Below are 20,054 nucleotides of genomic sequence, written 5' to 3'. Positions count from 1 at the left end.
GACGAATTTTCGAAAGCCGTGAAGCTTGTGGTATTTTGGCTGGCACAGAACATCATCAAACAATCCCCCTAAATATGGCCACGGTTGGGGAATAGCGTGCTTCTACGAATCTGCTGCACTCATCCTTAATGCTTCATGGTTCACGTTCCTCCATGTCTTTGCTGTCCGTTTTTTTTCCTCCTTAAAAGACTCCAAAACCTTCTTTGCGACCGACTTTGCGAGAGAGAACCCCGGACTGGCCCCCAGTCAATCGCAGGGAACATGGTCTGTATAGACAAACAACCATTCACACTCACACCTATGGACAATTTAGTCTTAAATGTACATAACATACATGTTTTGGGAATGTGGAAGGAAGATGGCGTCTCCGAAGAAAACGAGAACACGCACACAGGAAGTCTCAAGCGGAATCAACCAGATCCTCAGAACTTTGAGGGAGACGTGCTAACCATTCATCCACTGTGCTGCTCAGATTTTGTTATTCAAAGAAAAGTAATTGGAAAACATTGACTAGTTGGGCTTTTATAACGTGTGCCATATGATACAAAAAGGTGTGCAGTATTACCAAAGCAGTTTCAAACACCCAATCTATAGACTGCAGTAGAAAAAGTTAGTAAAAGAATGTTCAAAGACAGGGAACACATTTACAACCAGACAACATTTTAAGTAATACAAAAATATCTTTTATTATTATGACAGATTGGAACAAAAGCGTGACACAAAATGCAATTTGTAGAAAAAAAAAAAAAAAAATACAGAGCTCTTGATTGCACCCCATAACTTAGACCTAACTGACTTTCTGGTCTGACAAGCTGTTTGAGTAGTAGTACGCATTCCCTAAGACAATTCTGTCTCTCAGAAGCTTGTAGAAGGCATAATAGTTACTGAAAAGGATCAGTGCCAACGATATGGTTTGATGCCACTTCTCTGAGAATATCAACAAGTAGAGTTGGTAAAATATCATGGTGCCTTTCAGGATGACGAGGATGTTCCATATTCGTAGCGGCTTGTTGAAAAAGAACTGCAGGTTGAAAAGAACGAGGCAGTTGTGAGGCACAGCAAACAAATGCCACTAGCTTATCTAAACTCTGTGAGTACAAATCATTTTTAAGGTGAATATACTGTACAGTGGTGCCTTGAGATACAACTGCAGTAAACCCTGGTTTATCGTGGGGCTTTTACATTCCAGAAAAAAAGAAAAGATGTGCCTGTGAGTCATGTTTTATTAACTGTGTTGCTCCGTTTATGTTCAAATATCTGTTGCTTAAAGGTTTTTAACACCGTGACTATCAATGGTTTTTATGAGCCTATGGCAGCATTTGGATTGTGTGGGATCATTAGCATTACGATAGCGGAGGTTCATTAGCAAAGTTTTGCGGTTGTTTTAAATACACAACGTATAATTCTTTGTGTTATGTTGGACTCATAAGCCGAGGCACTCATATCTCAAGGTACTATTGTACAAAGAAACCAGTCTGTGGCCAGCTGATCTTACTCACATAGAAGCGATAATGGGACACATCTGATGGTACTGCGACATTGTAGTGGCCCGTAGCTTTGTAGACATTCTTATTATGTTTGACCAGGACACCCTGCGGCCACATGTATTCTTCTGTCCACCTGAGAGGAAACAGCACAGCAAATATTTCCGAATTATGCTCAAGTGCCATATCACAGTGACTTGAGTTTGCCTCGTTTGACTGCGGCTCCGATCTGAGAGCAGTACGTACAGGTGCTGGAGGACATTGGAGCACAGCGATGGGTCTACTTTCTGCCAGGAGCCAAGGTGCGCTGCAGCTTTGTGCAGCAGGTCGCAGTAGCGAGGTGGCAATAGGTGTCGCATGAGGATGACCAATGTGCTGACCGACATCATGATGAACAGCTCGCAAGACCAGCGTCTGTCTACATACTGGGTGCTCTAAATGAAAAAGGAGGGAGAGTCTATGACGTGTTGCATGAATTCTCTGGTACACCTCAAGACAGTGATTTTTAAAGATTTGTACGTGAAGAATCACTCAAACCAGTGAGTGTCTTGACCAGTAATACCTAACCACTGTGCCGCGGCACATTCGTTTGCCATCAGAGATCATCAGCTGTGCTGCTGGAAATTTTACAATTTCTAATAATGGGTTGTAAAATTATTATATTAGCTTTATTTTAGCTTTTCAAGCATGACTGACATAAAACAGAGAGACAGAGCTGTTGAAAAAGCTCTTCAAGTGTGTCTGCAATTTCTGCGAGTATATCAGTTTATTGTTGGCCCAGATTTCACCTTAAGTATATTTGTGAGTACATTGAAATGAGATGATACATTTTTGTGACATATTTGTTTTGTGGAGTCTCGTGAGATTCCCTGACATAAAATATGCGCCTTGGCTCAAAAAGGTAGCGTACGAGCGTAGATTTAATATCGTCATTAAAAGAAATTGATTTTATTTTCAAAAAAACAAAACATGTCATCATCATGAAAAGAAACTGCTTTTCTTTTTAAAAAAAAAAAAAAAAAAAAAAAAAAAAAAAGTACAATTTCTACATGACCCAAAACCTTTGAACAGTAGTGTACATGCACGTCCATGTGTTCACATGCGCATGTACAATAATCAGTCAACCCACAACTTGTCGGGGAGCAGAGCAACAGAATAAGTGGTAGCAAAAAGGGTAACGACTTAATAGCCACTGTTGGATCTCTGGACTCCTGGATTTCCATTAAACAATTTAGAAAACATTAATAAAAGGCCAGACAAAAAGTCTACGAAAGGGAAATTACTACACCGACATTATCTATGAGTGAAAAATTCTTTATTGACTTCAAGTAAAAACGCTGATATAAACGAGACGTGCGATGTGAATCAATCCTCTAGGATTTTCAGGAAATGTCGGTCACATTTTCGAATTGTATGACTTTAGGGATATTCACATTATAAAGTTCTACTGCATATTGAAAACCTGTGAATGTCTCACCTTGACAAACCAGACTGGTACAAAGGCCACATAGTAGGCACTCAGCATGGAACTGACCAGCACCTCCTTCATTCTCCAGTTAAAGTCCATCTTGAGGTACTCCACTTCTTTGCGAATCAAGTCTGGTGACAGGCAGCAGGCGTGTGTTGGCATGACCTGGACACCGTATAGTTGGCTGGTGTGCTGCTTCCAGGTTTCCTTGAGCACCGTCAGGTAGTCCCGCCCCCGGCCGACACTGCCCAATTCTTTGGAGCCAATGCCGGCCATGGGGGACAGGGGACCTGCACGCCGGAAGTCGCAGCTCAACCGAAAGAACGAAATATACATCCCAAATCTGTAGTAGAGACAAGAGGTACAATTATTATTAACAATTATAGTTGTGCAGTAAACCACCTATATTCAAGTGTAATTGGCGCCCACCCAAAAAAGTCTGTATATCCCTATAGATGCCACAAGACGGTAGCAAAGCAATTTTTTTCTATTAGACAAAGATATGGCCTGACTAAAAGAAGCTCCTCCCCTCAGTTCAACACAGGTGCTTGGCATCAAGATGCCACCAGAGCAATATGTTATATTAGACATGGTTGTGAGTCTGAGCACAACAACAGTAAATAGGTGAGTTTTCCCGCAAAAAAACGAAAACAGGCTCCCCCGAAACAAACTGCTAATCGGTAAATTGGCGAACCGCAAATATGTGTGGGTTTACTGTAGTAGTGTTCAAAGCCCACCAAATAAATGAAGACGGTAAGAATAATAACCTAGTCATTGAAAACGACTGCGCGTCCTCCAGGTGATGAGTGTGTGACAGTGAGTGCAGTGAAAGCGACAGCGAGTCACGGAGGACCGAAGCGAAGTCCCCATTTCCAACAGGCAGTAGGATGTGCTACATACAGTATTTCCTCACACTGTGACTGGCTGCTTTTATTTACTCAACTTTAAAAAGGGGGAAAAGCGTCCACAGTATTATCAAAAAAGTGTTTATTCGGTGTTAGGCAACTAATTTGTACAGGATAAATGCATGTTAAAATGGTGTTAGTACATTTTAGTCTTATTTTCAACAATTAAATCATAATTAAAAAAAATAAAAGTAAAATTTTTAACCTGGATTTAAAAAACATTCACTTCTGTTGGCAACTTATTCTATTTATGTGCAGTATAACAGGTAAATGCTGCTTCACCATGTTTGCTTTGGACTCTGTGCTCCACTATTTGACCTGAGTCCGTCGATCTCAGAGCCCTACTGGGTTTATATGCCATTAGCATTTCTTTCATGTATTCAGTACCTAAACCGTTTAGTTATTTATAGACCAGTAGCAGAACTTTAAAAGCTATTCTAAAGATGACTGGAAGCCAATGTAAATACTTTAGAATTGGAGTAATATGCTCTGACCTCTTTGTTCTGGTCAGAACCCAAGCTGCAGCATTCTGAATGAGCTGCAGCTGTTTAATGCTCTTTTTGGGGAGTCCAGTCAGAAGACCATTACAATAGTCAAGTCTATTTGAGATAAAAGCATTGATGAGCTTCTCCTGGTCTGCTTGACACATGCAAGCATTCACTCTGGATATGTTCTTCAGATGGAAGAAGGCAGTTTTAGTAATTGATTTGATATGAGTGTTGAAAGTCACGTCGGAATCTATCAGAAAACCAAGGTTTTGGACTTGGTCTTTCCTTTTTAAAGAGAGTGACTCCAAGTACTTACTAACAGCAATCCTCTTTTCTTTATTGCCAAAAACAATTCTCTGAGTTGTGGTGTGGTTTAATTGAAGAAAATTTTGGCTCATCCAGATATCTGTTTTAGACAGTGACACAACACCTCAATTGAACTGTAGTTATCTGGAGACACTGAAAGATATAACTGTGTGTCACCTGCATAGCTATGATAGTCAAAATTAAATTTCTGATGAATTTGACCCAACGGTAGCATATACAGGCTGAACAAGAGGGGTCCAAGAAATGACCCTTGAGGGACCCCATAGGTCATTGCCGTTCGATGAGATTGAACACTTCCAATGGTTACAAAATAACTTCTTTCCTCCAGGTAGGACTTGAACCATTTAAGGAGTGTTCCATTTAGTCCTACCCACGTTTCCAACCTGTTCAGCAGTATATTATGATCTACCATATCAAAAGCTGCACTGAGGTCCAACAAGACCAGAATTGACACCTTTCCAGAGTCAGTATTGTAGCTTATATCATTTAGCACTTTGATAAGAGCAGATTCTGTACTGTGATGAGTTTGGAAACCTGATTGAAATTTGTCTAAAAGTCCATTTAAGTTCAAGAAATTGCTGAGTTGATTAAAAATAACTTTCTAAACAATCACCAACAATCAACAGAGAGAATAACAACAATTTCAAACTTAAACAGACAACAACAAAATATTTGGGTGGGAAAAAAAAACTAACTGCTTATCAGGAACACCAGAAAATTGTGTGAAATGTGACAAGACTGGCTCCTCATGTGGCAGGAGCATATTGGTAATTATCTAAAATGTAAATGTAGAGAGTTGTGGTGGGGTGATGGAGAGAGTGAACTATAGTCCCCTCCAAAAGTATTGGAACGTCGAGGTCATTTCTATTCCTTTTGTTGTATATTTGTATATGTAGATGTAAATGTCATGAAATAAAAGCTGGAATTCTGAACTTTTGTCTCATATTCATCTTTTGATCTGAAACTCAAATGTCTTCAGTATACAACAAAAACAAAGGAATTGACCTTGCCGCTCCAATACTTTTGGAGGGGACTGTATAATCGAGTTAATTCATCGTGATTTCAATATCAATCAAAATCGTGAATATTATTTTTTCCATAATCGCCCGGCCCAACGGTGAATACGAAAAGTCGACACACCTGTTCAAATTCCAGGTTTCTGTAATATTTATAATTTAAAAAAAGGAGACCAGGATAAATCATTTCAGAATTCTTTGCACCATTAATGTGACCTTACATGACCCATGCAACTCAATGGAAAAAAACAAAGAAATATGTCTTCGGTATGCGACAAAAACAAAGGAATTAATCTTGCCGTTCCATTACTTTTGGAGGGGACTGGATGTCTGTAACCTGATTAATGTGTGCATGTAAACGTGCTGAGTAGCTCAAAGTCCAAAGTTCCCTGAACGAAGCAGACACGATGGTACTTACGGGTAGCAGAGGAAGAGCAGGCTTAGCACAGAGTACGTTCTGAAGAGGTAAATGAGGGAGCGGCACAGACTCCAGCCTGTTAGTGTTAGCACAGCAAACCGTGCCATCACTAAGAAGATGGAATGAGGAAATGATAGTTTCCCACTCTGTGATGCCTGCAGAAGAGCCAAAACATTTGCAATATCTGTTGTGGTTTTACTTTACTACAGACACACTCACAACATCAGGTACAGTCACACAATCCAATGGAGTCCACTACAAGAGCTGTATCACTATTCCCACAAAGACTTTACAAATTACAACATATCTGTATATATGTATATATTTCTGTCTATATATAATTGTGATTGTAGTTGTAGAACTGTACTGCATTACACTGAGATGAGTTTATACTTTTGTGGATTTACCTTGTTTAGCTACAAGGTGGAATATAGTTGGGGGAAAAAACCTCAGTATCATGCCCTGTGCAAATTTAAACCACAATAATAAACCAAGTGCTTGATTAATACCTTTCTGAAACTTTCACTCAAACCAAAGCATTATTATATTACCACTACGAACTTACTCATATACAGTTGTGGTCATAAATTAACATACACTCATGGGCATGAATGTAACAATCAATTGGGAATTGTTTTAAAAGTGGGTGCAATTTAAATTTAAATATTTAAAATTATACACTTTCTCATGCTATTGAGTACATACAGAATAATATCGAAACCTAAAGTTTTTGATCGCTAGGTTACAGGCTCAAATATAAACATTCATTCAGTGCATTTACAAAGTATTCACACCACTCCACTTTTTCAACGTTATAGCCTTATTCGAAGATATTTATTTTCCTCAAAATTCTACACACAACACACGATAATGACGTGAACAAAACTTTTTTTTTTAAACTGCCCCCAAAAACCTTTTTCATATTCTCATTATGGGATGTTGTGTGTAGAATTTAAAAAATATATATTTATTACATTTTGGAATAAGGATATATTAACAAAATGTAAAGCACTGTGAATACTTTCCAGATGCATTGTACATTCACCTAACTCGTTTAAGAAGCTGTGCTTAAGCTTCTAAAATGCTAATAAAATTGACATGGACAAGCCCTAGTAATCCTTCTGAACACAACTGTATCTTTTGCATCCATATAGATTACATAAGTGTATCTATGGATTTACATAATTTGATTATCTGTATTGTATAATACTTAAAACATCTCTTTTTTTGCAAGAATGTGCAGAAATCTTTGAAAACTCAGTATAAAAAGGGGCAAAATAAATGTTCTTACCTCTTTAACAATTGCTGCGATTAACCTCCGAGCCAGAATGATAACTATGAACACGAGCATGTTATAATCAATCAGGTGGAAGTTCTGTAAAACAAAATGAAGGGTTCAGGCTAACAGTGCTGCTTGTACAACCCCAATTCCAATGAAGTCGGGACATTGTGTTAAACATAAATAAAAACAGAATACAATGATTTGCAAATCATGTTCAACCTATATTTAATTGAATACACTACAAAGACAAGATATTTAACGTTCAAACTGATAAACTTGATTATTTTTAGCAAATAATCATTAATTTAGAATTTTATGGCTGCAACACGTTCCAAAAAAGCTGGGACAGGGTCATGTTTACCAACAACATTCAATAAACGTTTGGGAACTGAGGACACTAATTGTTGAAGCTTTGTAGGTGGAATTCTTTCCCATTCTTGCTTGATCTACAGCTTCAGCTGTTCATCAGTCCGGGGTCTCCGTTGTCGTATTTTACGCTTCATAATGCGCCACATATTTTCAATGGGAGACAGGTCTGGACTGCAGGCAGGCCAGTCTAGTACCCGCACTCTTTTACTACGCAACCACGCTGTTGTAACACGTGCAGAATGTGGTTTGGCATTGTCTTGCTGAAATAAGCAGGGGCGTCCATGAAAAAGATGTCGCTTGGATGGCGGCATATGTTTCTCCAAAACCTGTATGTACCTTTCAGCATTAATGGTGCATTCACAGATGTGAGAGTTACTCATGCCATTGGCCCTAACACAGCCCCATACCATCACAGATGCTGGCTTTTGAACTTTGCGTCCATAACAGTCTGCATGGTTCTTTTCCTCTTTGGTCCGGAACACACGACGTCCACAATTTCCAAAAACAGTTTGAAATGTGGACTCGTCGGACCACAGAACGCTTTTCCACTTTGTATCAGTCCATCTTAGATGAGATCTTAGATGGGCCCAGAGAAGCTGGCGGCGTTTCTTCAATGCAAAGCAAAATGGCTTTTGCATTGTAGAGTTTTAAGTTACACTTACGGATGTAGCTCCGAACTGTATTTACTGACATTAGTTTTCTGAAGTATTCCTGAGCCCATGTGGTGATATCCTTTACACATTGATGTCGGTTTTTGATGCAGTGACGCCTGAGGGATCGAAGGTCACGGGCATTCAATGTTGGTTTTCGGTCTTGCATGCACTGCTTTCTCCAGATTCTCTCAAACTTTTGATGATATTATGGACCGTAGATGGTGAAATCCCTAAATTCCTTGCAATTGTACGTTGAGGAACATTGTCCTTAAACTGTTCGACTATTTTCTCACGCACTTGTTCACAAAGAGGTGAACCTCGCCCCATCTTTGCTTGTGAATGACTGAGCAATTCAGGGAAGTTCCGTTTATACCCAATCATGGCACCCACCTGTCCCCAATTAGCCTATTCACCTGTGGGATGTTCCAAACAGGTGTTTGATGAGCATTCCTCAATTTTCTCAGTCTTTTTTGCCACCTGTCACAGCTTTTTTTAAACGTGTTGCAGCCATAAAATTCGATGTTAATGATTATTTGCTAAAAACAATAAAGTTTATCAGTTAGAACATTACATATCATGTCTTTGTAGTGTATTCAATTAAATATAGGTTGAACATGATTTGCAAATCATTGTATTCTGTTTTTATTTATGTTTAACACAACATCCCAACTTCATTGGAATTGGGGTTGTACATGCGTATTAAAATGGCCCTTTTATTACTTAAAAGCGATACTTAGAAGAATACACGTCAATAAGCGAGGACATGAAAATATGCACACAAATATCTTTTGACTTTGCAACATAATAAAATACAAAAATACAACTCTCAAGTGTCACCAAACGTCAGAGGTCAAACCGTTGACATGACAACACACAAGACTATAGCATTTGTGAAACTGGAGTTGAGTGAGCAAAGGATTACCTGTGCACATCAACAACAATAGAAGAGACATGTTTACCACAGGCATAAATCTGTCGCATGTCAATGGCAATAGACAATTTGTTTTTAAATTTTAGCATACAGCAATAATTCTTCTTGCACTTCTATCACAGTTACAAATTTGTAAGACATGGCATGAAGTTGACTCACCTTCAGCAAGCCTTCCTGGACACTTAAACATCAATCGGTGAGTAGATTTATTTATTTTTTAGTTTTATATGATAAGATCAGATAACAAAATATTTTCTTAATGATCCCCAGGAGACATTTAAGTGTTAAAGCAGAAAAAGGTAAAAAAAAATAAAGAAAGAAGAAGCACACAGCAGAAAAGAAATCTAAACAATAACATAGGCTTATGGGTAAAAAAGAAAAAAAAAAGGTTATATACAAATATATTGTTTTTTTTACTATATAAAGTGACACGATTGGTAACACTACAGGTTAAAAAGTTGTATGATCTATTAATTATCCATCTACTCATATTTTATTCACTGGAGCCAATCACAGCTGTTTAGCGTGAGGCGTGGTACACCGTGGACTGGCAGCCAGCCAATCGCAGGGCAAATATAGACAAACAAACTTAATACAGGAGTAAGCCGGAGTACCAGCAAGAAACCCCAATGCAAGCACATGGATAACCTGCAAACTCCACACAGGTAGGCCTTACCTGAAAACAAAAAAAAAGAGGCAGAAGTGCTATACACTCCTACACTGTGCTGCTGCCTAGCTGTTTGCCTTTTTTTTAAACAATTGCATGGCAGTTAATAATGTAAAACTGTAGTGTTAAAGCTTTAATAATGGCAACAATTTGGATTCCGAACTGAGTATTTCCATTTTATCCTTTTTGGTTTGACTAATGTGATGAACATCCACTAATGTGATGAACATCCACATCACTGTAAGGGTACTCACCAGTGAAGTGAATGAGGGAGGATGTGATGGTGGGTACCACCATACACTCTTGTAGATGTTGATGTAATGGACAAAGAGAGCAGTGAGGTGGCAGAAGAAAAGGTAGAGCTCGAACTGCACATTGTGATCCACAGGTAACTCTGGGATCTTGCAGTGTTTCAAGGGCACCACTGTCTGCGCAGCCAGTGGTGGGCTGGACATGCATGCTCCTGTACCACTCCTGCAGGACAAAAACAATGGATTAGGCTTCTTATGCTTCCTGCATACTGTGGGAAAAGGATTCAAACTAACCTCGTGCGAGATCGCACCCCGGTGACCGGGGAGCTGGTGGAGTGGTTGCCATTGCTTACTGAGCCTGCTTCACTGCCAAGTGGAGGTCTGCAGTAAGTGGTGCGGTTCGTCCCTCGCCTTCCACCTGCCATTACATACACCCACAGCTCACTCCTAAGGGGATGCCTCTCCTTGCTATAAGATCTGTTTAGAGGAGGGCAAACTGTCAAGAGAGACCGATATGGTATATTACCACCTGGAGAGTGATGGTATTTAAATGGCTGACATCACCGCACGAGGACATTAGGAATCGTTTTTTGCCTGAAGGTGTGGTCCAAACAAGCACTACACGATATACCTCCAGTACCTAATGTAGTAACTCTAAACATTCTAATTCTAATTAACATTCATCACAAACATTGCAAATTATTTCACATTTAGAATTTCACGAACTATCTTCACTAAGCTCAGTCGCAATAGCGTCTAATAACAAATGCGTGGAAACATTTCCGTGCAAGCCATTGAGACACAAGCTGCAAGAACGTGGGGGCTGTACAAGGAATGGAGTCGGGTCTTTCCGCCAAGACCATGCTTGATGAAATCCAAAGATCTGAGGCCTAAGCTAAGAGTCCATGTAGCGAGCTAGCTCGCGTTCGGCTAAATAACATATTAAATTGATAAACAGGAAAATGGAAGCCTACCACTGACACTGTTTCAAATGCTGTTTCGCGGCATCAATTTTCACTTAAAGGCCATAGAGTTTCAGAATAACTGCTGAGATACTGGCGTGTTTTTCATTGAAATCGCCAAAGACATTCATTGTTGTTGTATAAGTGGCCGCAGCCTGATAGATGGCAGCGCGGATATGTGCAGCCAGAGGTGGAGTCTCATTTAAAGGGACAGTACTGCCTCAAAAAAAAACAACAACAACAACAACAACACAAGCAGGAAGTGCAATCCTAACATACAAACCGTCGCTGTCGGACGGAGTCTTCGCACCTACAATATGACTACTTTTCAGGAAATTAATAAAATGCTATCTTGCTTCAGTTCCCAAGCACGGCTTCTTTTAAGTTGGTATTGTATCTGCTCCCCTCCTTGAGCCGTCACCTTATCGTGGTGGAAGGGTTTGTGTGTCCCAATGATCCGAGGATTAAGTTGTCTGGGGCTTTATGCCCCTGGCAGGGTCACCCATGATGAACAGGTCCTAGGTGAAGGACCACACAAAGCACGGCTCAAAGACCCCTTATGATAACGACGAACTGGACTCCCATGGGCTCACCACCTGCGAGAGGGGCCATAGGGGTCAGGTGCAGTGCGAGCTGGGCGGTGGCCGAAGGCAGGGACCTTGGGCGATCTGATCCCCGGTTACAGAAGCTGGTTCTAGGGACGTGGAATGTTACCTCTCTGGCAGGGAAGGAGCCCGAGCTGCTGTGTGAGGTCGAGAAGTTCCGACTAGATATAGTCAGGCTCGCCTCCACATACGGCTTGGGCTCTGGTACCAGTCCTCTAGAGAGGGATTGGACTCTCTTCCAATCTGGAGTTGCCCACCGCAAGAGGTGCCGAGCAGATGTGGGTATACTTATTGCCCCCCGGCTCGGCGCCTGTACGTTGGGGTTCGCCCCGGTGGACGAGAGGGCAGCCTCCCTCTGCCTTTGGGTGGGGGGATGGGTCCTGACTGTTGTTTGTGTCTATGCACCAAACAGCAGTTCAGAGTACCCACCCTTTTTGGAGTCCTTGGAGGGGGTGCTGCAGAGCACTGCCCCTGGGGACTCCATCGTTCTGCTGGGGGACTTCAATGCTCACGTGGGCAATGACAATGAGACCTGGAAGGGCGTGATAGGGAGGAGGAAGCAGAATCTGGGACCTCTGAGGCGGGCTCTCCTATCTCTGGGGTCAAGGTCACAGAGGTGGTTAAAAAGCTCCTCTTGTTCACGAGTGAGCGAAGAATGGAACGGGAGATCGACAGGCGCATCGGTGCAGCGTCAAATTTCTTACATCCATGAGTGATGTGATAAATATTGTATAACAATGATCTGACTAGCGCCACTTATTAAACTGCACGCAAATTTACCTTCATGGCTCACGAGCTTCCTTCTGCAACATAGCATTAGTGATCGAGTTTAACAAAATGGGCCCTCTCAGATGTATGTATGTAACCTTTATTATTCACTCATCTAAAAAACCTCCAGACTTTCATTATAGGCGACAGTTATACCACATGGCTCCCACAGAGAGGAAATTAGGTCTGCAGTACGGCACCAATGTGACTTTGTGTGCTCTCGTACGCCCCTTTCAGTGTGGCTGCCACAACTCCTCAAAAGGAGGCTGCCTACCACTGTGGAGGCAGAATTCTATCTGCCTCACCTTGTGCGTTATCTGCATTTTTATGTGATCTGCACAACTAAATATGTAACACACAAATATTGAATAGGCCAAAATTAGCCAGTGTATGGAAAATCAGAATGTTAACCACAAGTTTCTGAAAACATTGGAGATGTGAAGAAAGACATCAGGCACTTCCCAATCGCCTCCTGTTTTAGTACAGTAATTTTACCAGTAGATGGGGCTGTTGAACTGTGCCATTTCTTCTTTTCGTGACCGATTGTGCAATTTCAGGTGAGCCTGGCTCTTGCCTTTGTGACAACATGTAGATAAAAGGTAGACACCATTTGAACTATAGCTAATTTACATAACATGGTCCAGTCTGGAGTCTCATGGCTGGACCTTTGCCACAGCAGCAACTTTTACATTGTAAAAACCCAAGCGTTACGAAATAGCAAACTTGTATTATTATATAGTATTATATATTATTATACAATTAGTCACTTTCTTGCAGTTTTTTTTTATGTTGAAGCTTATGTTTAGCACTTACAGCTGTTTTTTGTTAAAAGTGCTCTACAAAGAGTTGAGTTACATTGAGGGGGGTCCTCAGTCAGAGGTACCCAGATGTGTATATGTACAGTGCGTACGTAGTTTTAAGACCCCCTTAAATATTTCACTCTTTGTTATATTGCAGCCATTTGTTAAAATCATTTAAGTTAATCCCCCCCCCCCCATTAATGTAAACACAGCAACCCATATTGACAGAAAAAAAAAAAAAAAAAATTCTGATTAAAAAAGAAAAACTGAAATATCACAGCCATAAGTCTTCAGACCCTTTGCCGTGACACTCATTAATTGAACTCGGGTGCTGTCCATTTCTTCTGATCACCCTTAAAATGGTTCTCCACCTTCATGAGCTATAAACTTGGACTAACCCACTGTTAATTACATCATGTTCTGTTTGTGATAAGTCACTCATACATTAGTTACAATAAAAAACACTTTATTGAAGGCAACATAACATTGCAATTTAGATTTGTATTAAAAAAGGGTAAACGTGATATATACATTTTAAAAATCCTCATAGGGGTAAAAATGACTTCTCAAACATCCCGAGAAGTGAAGTCCAGGTTCAGCGATGACAAGCATCCTCACTTTCGAAAGGACCTGTTCAAGCACAGTAAATATCAGTTAGTCTTTAAGCCCATTGAGCCAATCATGTCCTACAATTTTCTTTCACCGACCTTAATAGCTCAGGGTTGATCAAGTTGTTTTGTCTCCAGCATTGAGACATTTCACTAAAAACCTATGAAGAGACACAAAATGAGCTCGCAGACAAAAAAGCACACTAAACAGCCATTCACACGCTCACATACAGACACAAAACATGCAAGTCTAACATGATCTATTTATGCAACTCATTTTTTCCATTATTGGGATATAACTACCACATGTATTGTTATATGTAATATATTATGATAGACTAATTTTCATTCATCTACAATCCACAGAAATTGTCAAAATAAAAATAAGGTATTGAGTCTTGATTATGTTTTTTGAGCAAGAGTTGCATTACAACCATTTCTGGTCTTTTTGTACGGCTTATTTTGCTCGGTATAGCTGATAGCATATTTTGTACTTCGAGCATTTATGCATTTGGAATGATAAATTACCTTATACTTGACACAATATAAAACAATGCTCTAATAAAGAGAGTTGGTTAGTTTTACCTTCTTGTGGCGATCTTTTGGCTTTTAGAATCCTCCCCTCTGCGATTTTTTTTCTTTTATAAAAAAGCAGCCAGCATGACTTTGCTTCAAAGTCAAGACCCCTGCAAGCTTGGTTTGAAATACTGTTGAGATTCAGTTACTTCAAGTGGCTGATGCCTTCGAGAGTTGGAGATACACTAAAGGTTGACGACAATACATATTCAAGCAGAATATCATCAAGTCCAACTTATATTTGGCAGACCATTACCTTGTGGAATGATGAGCTTTATTATTGTAGGTGACATTACAAGTGTAGTTTAGAAAATTTGAAAAACATTAAGTTCAATGTCAAAACACTGTTTTGCTCTTTTGAAGAAAAATCAGACTGACAGTACACATGTAGCTTATTCAGCGTCAAATACATTTTCACCAGCGGAAATTTGTTTAGTACAACAAATGCAAAATACCACGTTTAAATCACGTTTAAACTGAAACTAGAAACTTTATTGAAACAACGCACTGCAGAAAGACATTTGGATATACGCATTTAGAATCCTATTTAGCCAAACGTACACACTTATGCATTTTAATGCGTCTTGAAACATACAGTTGTCCTACACTGTACAAAATATTGAGTAGGCTGCAGCCTCCCATACACACATTGAGAACTGGTTGGCCTCAAGAATTGTAATTGTAATAAGTAATTGGGTGACAAAATCAGATTAGCAAGCATATTTTTTTTTGCTAAATTTTATTAAGATTTAGGTCACTAGATAAAATACAAAAGTTGCATGACGTAAGATTTGTGTTGGACCATAAAACAAGGTTTATTTTATATTGCAATGCAAATTAAGCTATTTGTTCTCTTTTGTTTCCGTTTGTAAATGACTAAATATGCATCCTAAATGTTTTCTTTCGCCACGTTAACTTTTTGTTATGACAATTAAAATATAACCAGCAAATATCGCTAAAATGTGAATGCCTCTTAGGTTTGTCGCGCTGGAACTGCCAACTACTCATCGTAACAGTTATTAAATGGAAACAGTAAACCATGACAAAAACGTCGCATCTTCTCACCCCTGCAAAATCTGACATCCAACAAAATGTATACTAAAAATAGCAAAACCATAAAAATAAACAAAACCATAAAAGGGAGGAAAATGAGGGAAATTACTTTGAAACGTTAAGTGAGTTACAATCGAAGACAGTTGCCACGGCAACTCTCTACCAGTAGCTGTTCAAAATCTTCCATAGGGATGCTCTCTATAGGTTCCTTTTGACTGCCTGGCTGGAGCAGCTTTGCCTCCAGCTGCAGCAGCGGACCATTGGTTCTCCCAGTCCTCCTGGGCTGATGGGGACGTGGGGGGGAAGGAAAGACAATCAAGACGTTACTGTAAATTCTACAAAAAAAAAAAAAAAAGGTACTGTGTTGAATACTTACCATATTGGTCATAGGCGGCTTCCTGGGGCTCTCCATGAGCATAGTCATAATACTCAGTATCCCTGAAAAGAGATTTAAGCATAAGGTGTCTGAGAGTAATAAACAGGATAGCTGATCTGTGTCTGAATATTCACTTACGTGGGAACAGGTTGCTGGTTATAATAACTTTCATACCCCTCATAGGCTGGCTCTGCATATGAATCCTCATAAGCAGGCTGGAAGGAAGATAAATCACTGAGTACATTACCATGGCAAAAAGATGTCAAGACGTGCGTTTGATAAACCATTTATTGGGACATCTAAATAAGAAAGCTATGTTCAATAGCTTACATAGTCTTCATAGGACTCAGGTTTGGGTTGGGAACCTGAAGGGGGAACCTGCTGGTGGGAAAGGGCAGCAGCAGGGAGCATTCTCGGTGCCCCAGCTGCAGGGGGTCGTGAGCGTGAGGCAGAGCCCCCTCGATTGGGAGCTGAGGGCCCACCTCTACCGGCTGGCCCGCCTCTGGAATTGCCCCGGCCCATTCCTCCTCGTGGGGCTCCGCCGCGCATACCTCCACGAGGGCCACCGCGGGGGAGTCCACGACCTCTGTGGAAATGAGCCACATGTTAATATTAGTAGCATGTCCTTGATGTAGGAGAGCAATTGTAGGCTCGTTACTAATAGCATTTGTCTAACCTTGGTCCGGCACCCGGTGGTCCACCTCGACCTCTTCCCATATGCCCCCCGCGTCCCCTGGCTGAGCCATCGTGAGATCCATTGAGGAAGTTTGGGTCCATATATGGGTCATACTCACCAGGTTCCTAACAACATACACTTGTTAAACGAATTGCAACTATCCAAGTTAACCCTATGTTGCAGAATGTGAGGGTCACATACTGGGATCAGGAACTTCTTGACCTCATCCATAGCATGAGCCATACGGAGGTAGGCATCAGGAATAGGTGCCATCACTTCAATGAAAACATGCAACTCCAAGGCAAGGTGAGCATATTTAGCTTCACCGCCATTCCGCAGCTCTTCTTCCTAAATCAGCAGATAGTGCAACTAAACAAAGGCATGAAGAAATTGAGAAAATCTAAAATCATACATACCTTATTCTTATCCCTCATGGAACCTTTACCCAAAACGGAAATTTTTGCACCAGTCTCCTCTTGCAACCTTTTGATTGTGCTGCCCTGAGGCCCCAGAAGCTTGCCGACAAAGTTGACCTTGAGGGATTAAGCATAAATAAGCACAGTGTAGGCTAGCGTCTTTTATGGTGGCCCCCCCGTTTAAGTATCAAGAGATGGCAGTTTGCTCATGCAGAAATCAGGTTAGAACCATTCATGATCTGCTGAGCAAAGAGAACCCCCTCTCTAAATTAAGTAACCTTAACACGAACCATTTAGCGCTGCTATGGTTAGGAGACAAGACTAGCATTTTTTTTTTTTTTAAACAAAAACACTTACCCTGGGATACTGCTTGGATGGAATAAGTACACGCTCTTTGAGCTTAAGTGTCTTTGTAGCAAAGAGATCCAGGTATGTCTCCTTCTCCGGTTCTTTCTTAGGTTCACCTTTTTGGATCCTATCAATCTCTGCAGAGGGACCACAATGAATACACGAACTATAACACGGGGACATGTAACGACCAAGTACTAAATCAATATTCTGGCAACTCGCACAATCTGTGTAAATTAACAGTCCTCGATATTAAATGTGGGTCATTTTCTAGCCCAAAACCGCAGCCAAATAACGCTAACGTAGCATACATACTTAAGACCACTAGATCAAATGGGCGACGGCCGTCGATAACAGGGCTAAAGCTCTTAATTGGCGCACTCTCACACACGCACACAAATAAAAAAACTGAAGTAACTTAATTTTGAGGTCAAAACCCAGACAAGATTGACCTACATCGTTTGAACACCACGTGTTTAATTCGCCATTGTTCGGATGCTCGTCTCAACGCTTTACAAAGGGAGGAAGAAAAAAAACACGCGCCACGAGCCAACTGATAGCAGTTAGCTCCACATAGCTAATAAGCAGTCAAAGCAACTGACCTGCAGAAATAAGCTTCATGGCGTGGGTAAACGATGAATCCAAGCTGTCCTTCTCAGCCAGGAGCTCCGGTAGGTATTTAGTGTCTTCCATTTTGCGTTCCTCGTGAACGGCCCTCGACGCGATGGCGGACTCAGATTTAGCCTTTGTTAGCACTCGCTAAGCTCCCCCCTCGCGAACGCCACTGAATGGAACACAACGAAGCGTCGTTCGCTTCGCTGAGATTTCAACCAGCAAAAGGTAACAATAGTCCGCCTGGTCCACGGGGTCGTGATACCTTAGTGTTGTCGTCTGATGCTGCCTGATGGCTTTCGTCAATGGACAAAGAAGAAATGGCGCAGCTGTATTTGATTGAGAGGAAGAAGAGAGGCAAGCGGAGGACGTGACGTCATAGTCAACCGCCTAAAATGGGCAAACCTTTAAAAAATGTTAAGAATAAAAATATTAATAATAAAAATCTACTGGTATCACTTTTTTATGTCCATAAAAGTTAAAAACACTGTACTAGTATGAAAGCTATGGAAACCACGGACACCAGATTTACTTTACTATTTAGTGTAGAACTAGCGAACGTGGTAAATGTATTCACACTGAGTGAAGTAGACACTTGTAAAAAAAACAACTAATAAAGGTAGAACTGATTCAACTCCTATACTTAAGTTAAATAAGTGGACTCTTAAATGTACTTAAGTACAAAAGCATTAATATATTTTTTACTGTCAATTGTATACAATACATATTTTGACACATACCTTCTCTATGCTCAATGTCAATGTAAAATAAGCTCCCGTATGTCCTAATTAGAAAATAACATTTTAATTATTGTATTATTAGTTTTATGTACAGCGTATTGTTACAGCTGTGGTTGTTAAAGTGCTCTAGAACAGTGATTCCCAACCAGTGTGCCGTGGCACATTAGTGTGGCGTGAGAGCTCTTCTGGTGTGCTGCGGGAAATTATCAAATTTCACTCAATTGGTCAGAATATTATTTATTTACAAAAAATAATGTCTCTTTGTTCACCTATCTACGCCAGCGGCATATAAAGACAGAACAAATAAATACTCTTTTATTAGATGGCACAAAGTGTATAATTGACTTGTGAATCCACTTTTAGTGACATTTTTGTTTGTTGGTGTGCCGTGAGACTTTTCAATTGTAAAATATCTGCCTTGACTCAATAAAGGTTGGGAATCACTGCTCTAGAAAAATTGCACACAAAATTGTTTCGCTCTTTCATTAAAAAGAAACAAGCGACCTTTATGCTTTCAAAACATGTTCCCACAGATTTGCTAACGAGTAACAAAAAAACAAATCCTAGATTCCCTAAGGATACCTGAAAAACAAAACAATATTTGTAGGTTAATTTTAGAACACCAGAAGCTGGTGGTTTTTAGGCTGGCGCGAGACACAATTGTGTCATACGCCACAAATCTTTCTTGGAGCCGACAACATCAAAAAACGCTCATAAAGAAGGCCACGGATGGCGAACATTTCACGTCTCCACATCTGTTGCTGTTGTCGTTAATGCTCCCTGGATGTGTTCCATATCCCTGCTGTCCCTGTTTTTGCCCTTGGGTAAAGTCAACTGCGGTCTTGATTGAGATCCGTTTTGCTATCCGCAGAGGTTGAAAAAAGTAACCAGCCTATTTTGACAAATTAAGGAGTAGAATGTAGTATATACACTGTATATCTGTTCTTAAATGTAGAGTAAAAGTGGAAAAAAAAAAAGAGTCAGAAAAATAAATACTCAAAGTACAGATACCTGAATAAATCTACTTGATCGCAGTAAGAAAGTATTTGCACTTTGTTACTTCCGGCCCCTAACAACCACAACCAGCAATTTTTACATAAATTCAATGATTGTGCAATTGGCTGGCGAACAGTTCACAGGGTGTACTCCGCCTCTCGCCCAAAGTCAGCTGAGGATAAGCGTTGTAGAAAATGGATGGGTAGTTTATTACTTTCTTCATTAACTTGCTCGAGTACATGGAATTAATGGGGTAATG

The 20,054-nt window shown here is 40.4% G+C and overlaps 2 protein-coding genes across 5 annotated transcripts; both read right to left on the bottom strand.

The window, feature by feature from the left end:
* Positions 1-700: 700 nt before the first annotated feature.
* tmem39b (transmembrane protein 39B) lies at positions 701-11,384 on the bottom strand. Of its 2 annotated transcripts, none has more exons than XM_061697102.1 (9): positions 11,234-11,384; positions 10,554-10,755; positions 10,263-10,482; positions 7,398-7,481; positions 6,107-6,261; positions 2,962-3,295; positions 1,731-1,918; positions 1,500-1,620; positions 701-1,021 (listed from the first exon to the last, which is right to left on the bottom strand). In XM_061697102.1, exons 2-9 carry the CDS (start codon positions 10,682-10,684, stop codon positions 788-790), a joined length of 1,467 nt encoding a protein of 488 aa, XP_061553086.1. In that variant the 5' UTR covers positions 10,685-10,755; positions 11,234-11,384; the 3' UTR covers positions 701-787. The 2 variants fall into 2 exon arrangements, with proteins under 2 accessions (XP_061553086.1, XP_061553085.1); XM_061697101.1 differs by having other exon boundaries at positions 10,554-10,736.
* Positions 11,385-13,843: 2,459 nt separating this feature from the next.
* On the bottom strand, positions 13,844-18,428 carry khdrbs1a (KH domain containing, RNA binding, signal transduction associated 1a). Of its 3 annotated transcripts, XR_009769827.1 has the most exons (11): positions 18,050-18,427; positions 17,457-17,584; positions 17,100-17,216; positions 16,885-17,031; positions 16,684-16,808; positions 16,338-16,593; positions 16,146-16,222; positions 16,008-16,069; positions 15,741-15,914; positions 14,102-14,163; positions 13,844-14,024 (listed from the first exon to the last, which is right to left on the bottom strand). XR_009769827.1 is itself a non-coding variant. In XM_061697007.1 (10 exons), exons 2-10 carry the CDS (start codon positions 18,138-18,140, stop codon positions 15,805-15,807), a joined length of 1,113 nt encoding a protein of 370 aa, XP_061552991.1. In that variant the 5' UTR covers positions 18,141-18,231; positions 18,325-18,428; the 3' UTR covers positions 14,836-15,804. The 3 variants fall into 3 exon arrangements, 2 of the variants coding, with proteins under 2 accessions (XP_061552991.1, XP_061552990.1); XM_061697007.1 differs by lacking the exons at positions 13,844-14,024; positions 14,102-14,163 and having other exon boundaries at positions 14,836-15,914; positions 18,050-18,231; positions 18,325-18,428; XM_061697006.1 differs by lacking the exons at positions 13,844-14,024; positions 14,102-14,163 and having other exon boundaries at positions 14,836-15,914.
* Between the last annotated feature and the right edge of the window lie 1,626 nt (positions 18,429-20,054).

This window comes from Phycodurus eques, chromosome 14 (genome assembly GCF_024500275.1).
Source record: "Phycodurus eques isolate BA_2022a chromosome 14, UOR_Pequ_1.1, whole genome shotgun sequence".
Taxonomy (NCBI): domain Eukaryota; kingdom Metazoa; phylum Chordata; class Actinopteri; order Syngnathiformes; family Syngnathidae; genus Phycodurus; species Phycodurus eques.
Note: the sequence above shows the minus strand (reverse complement) of the source record. Positions and strands in the feature narration are given on the sequence as shown.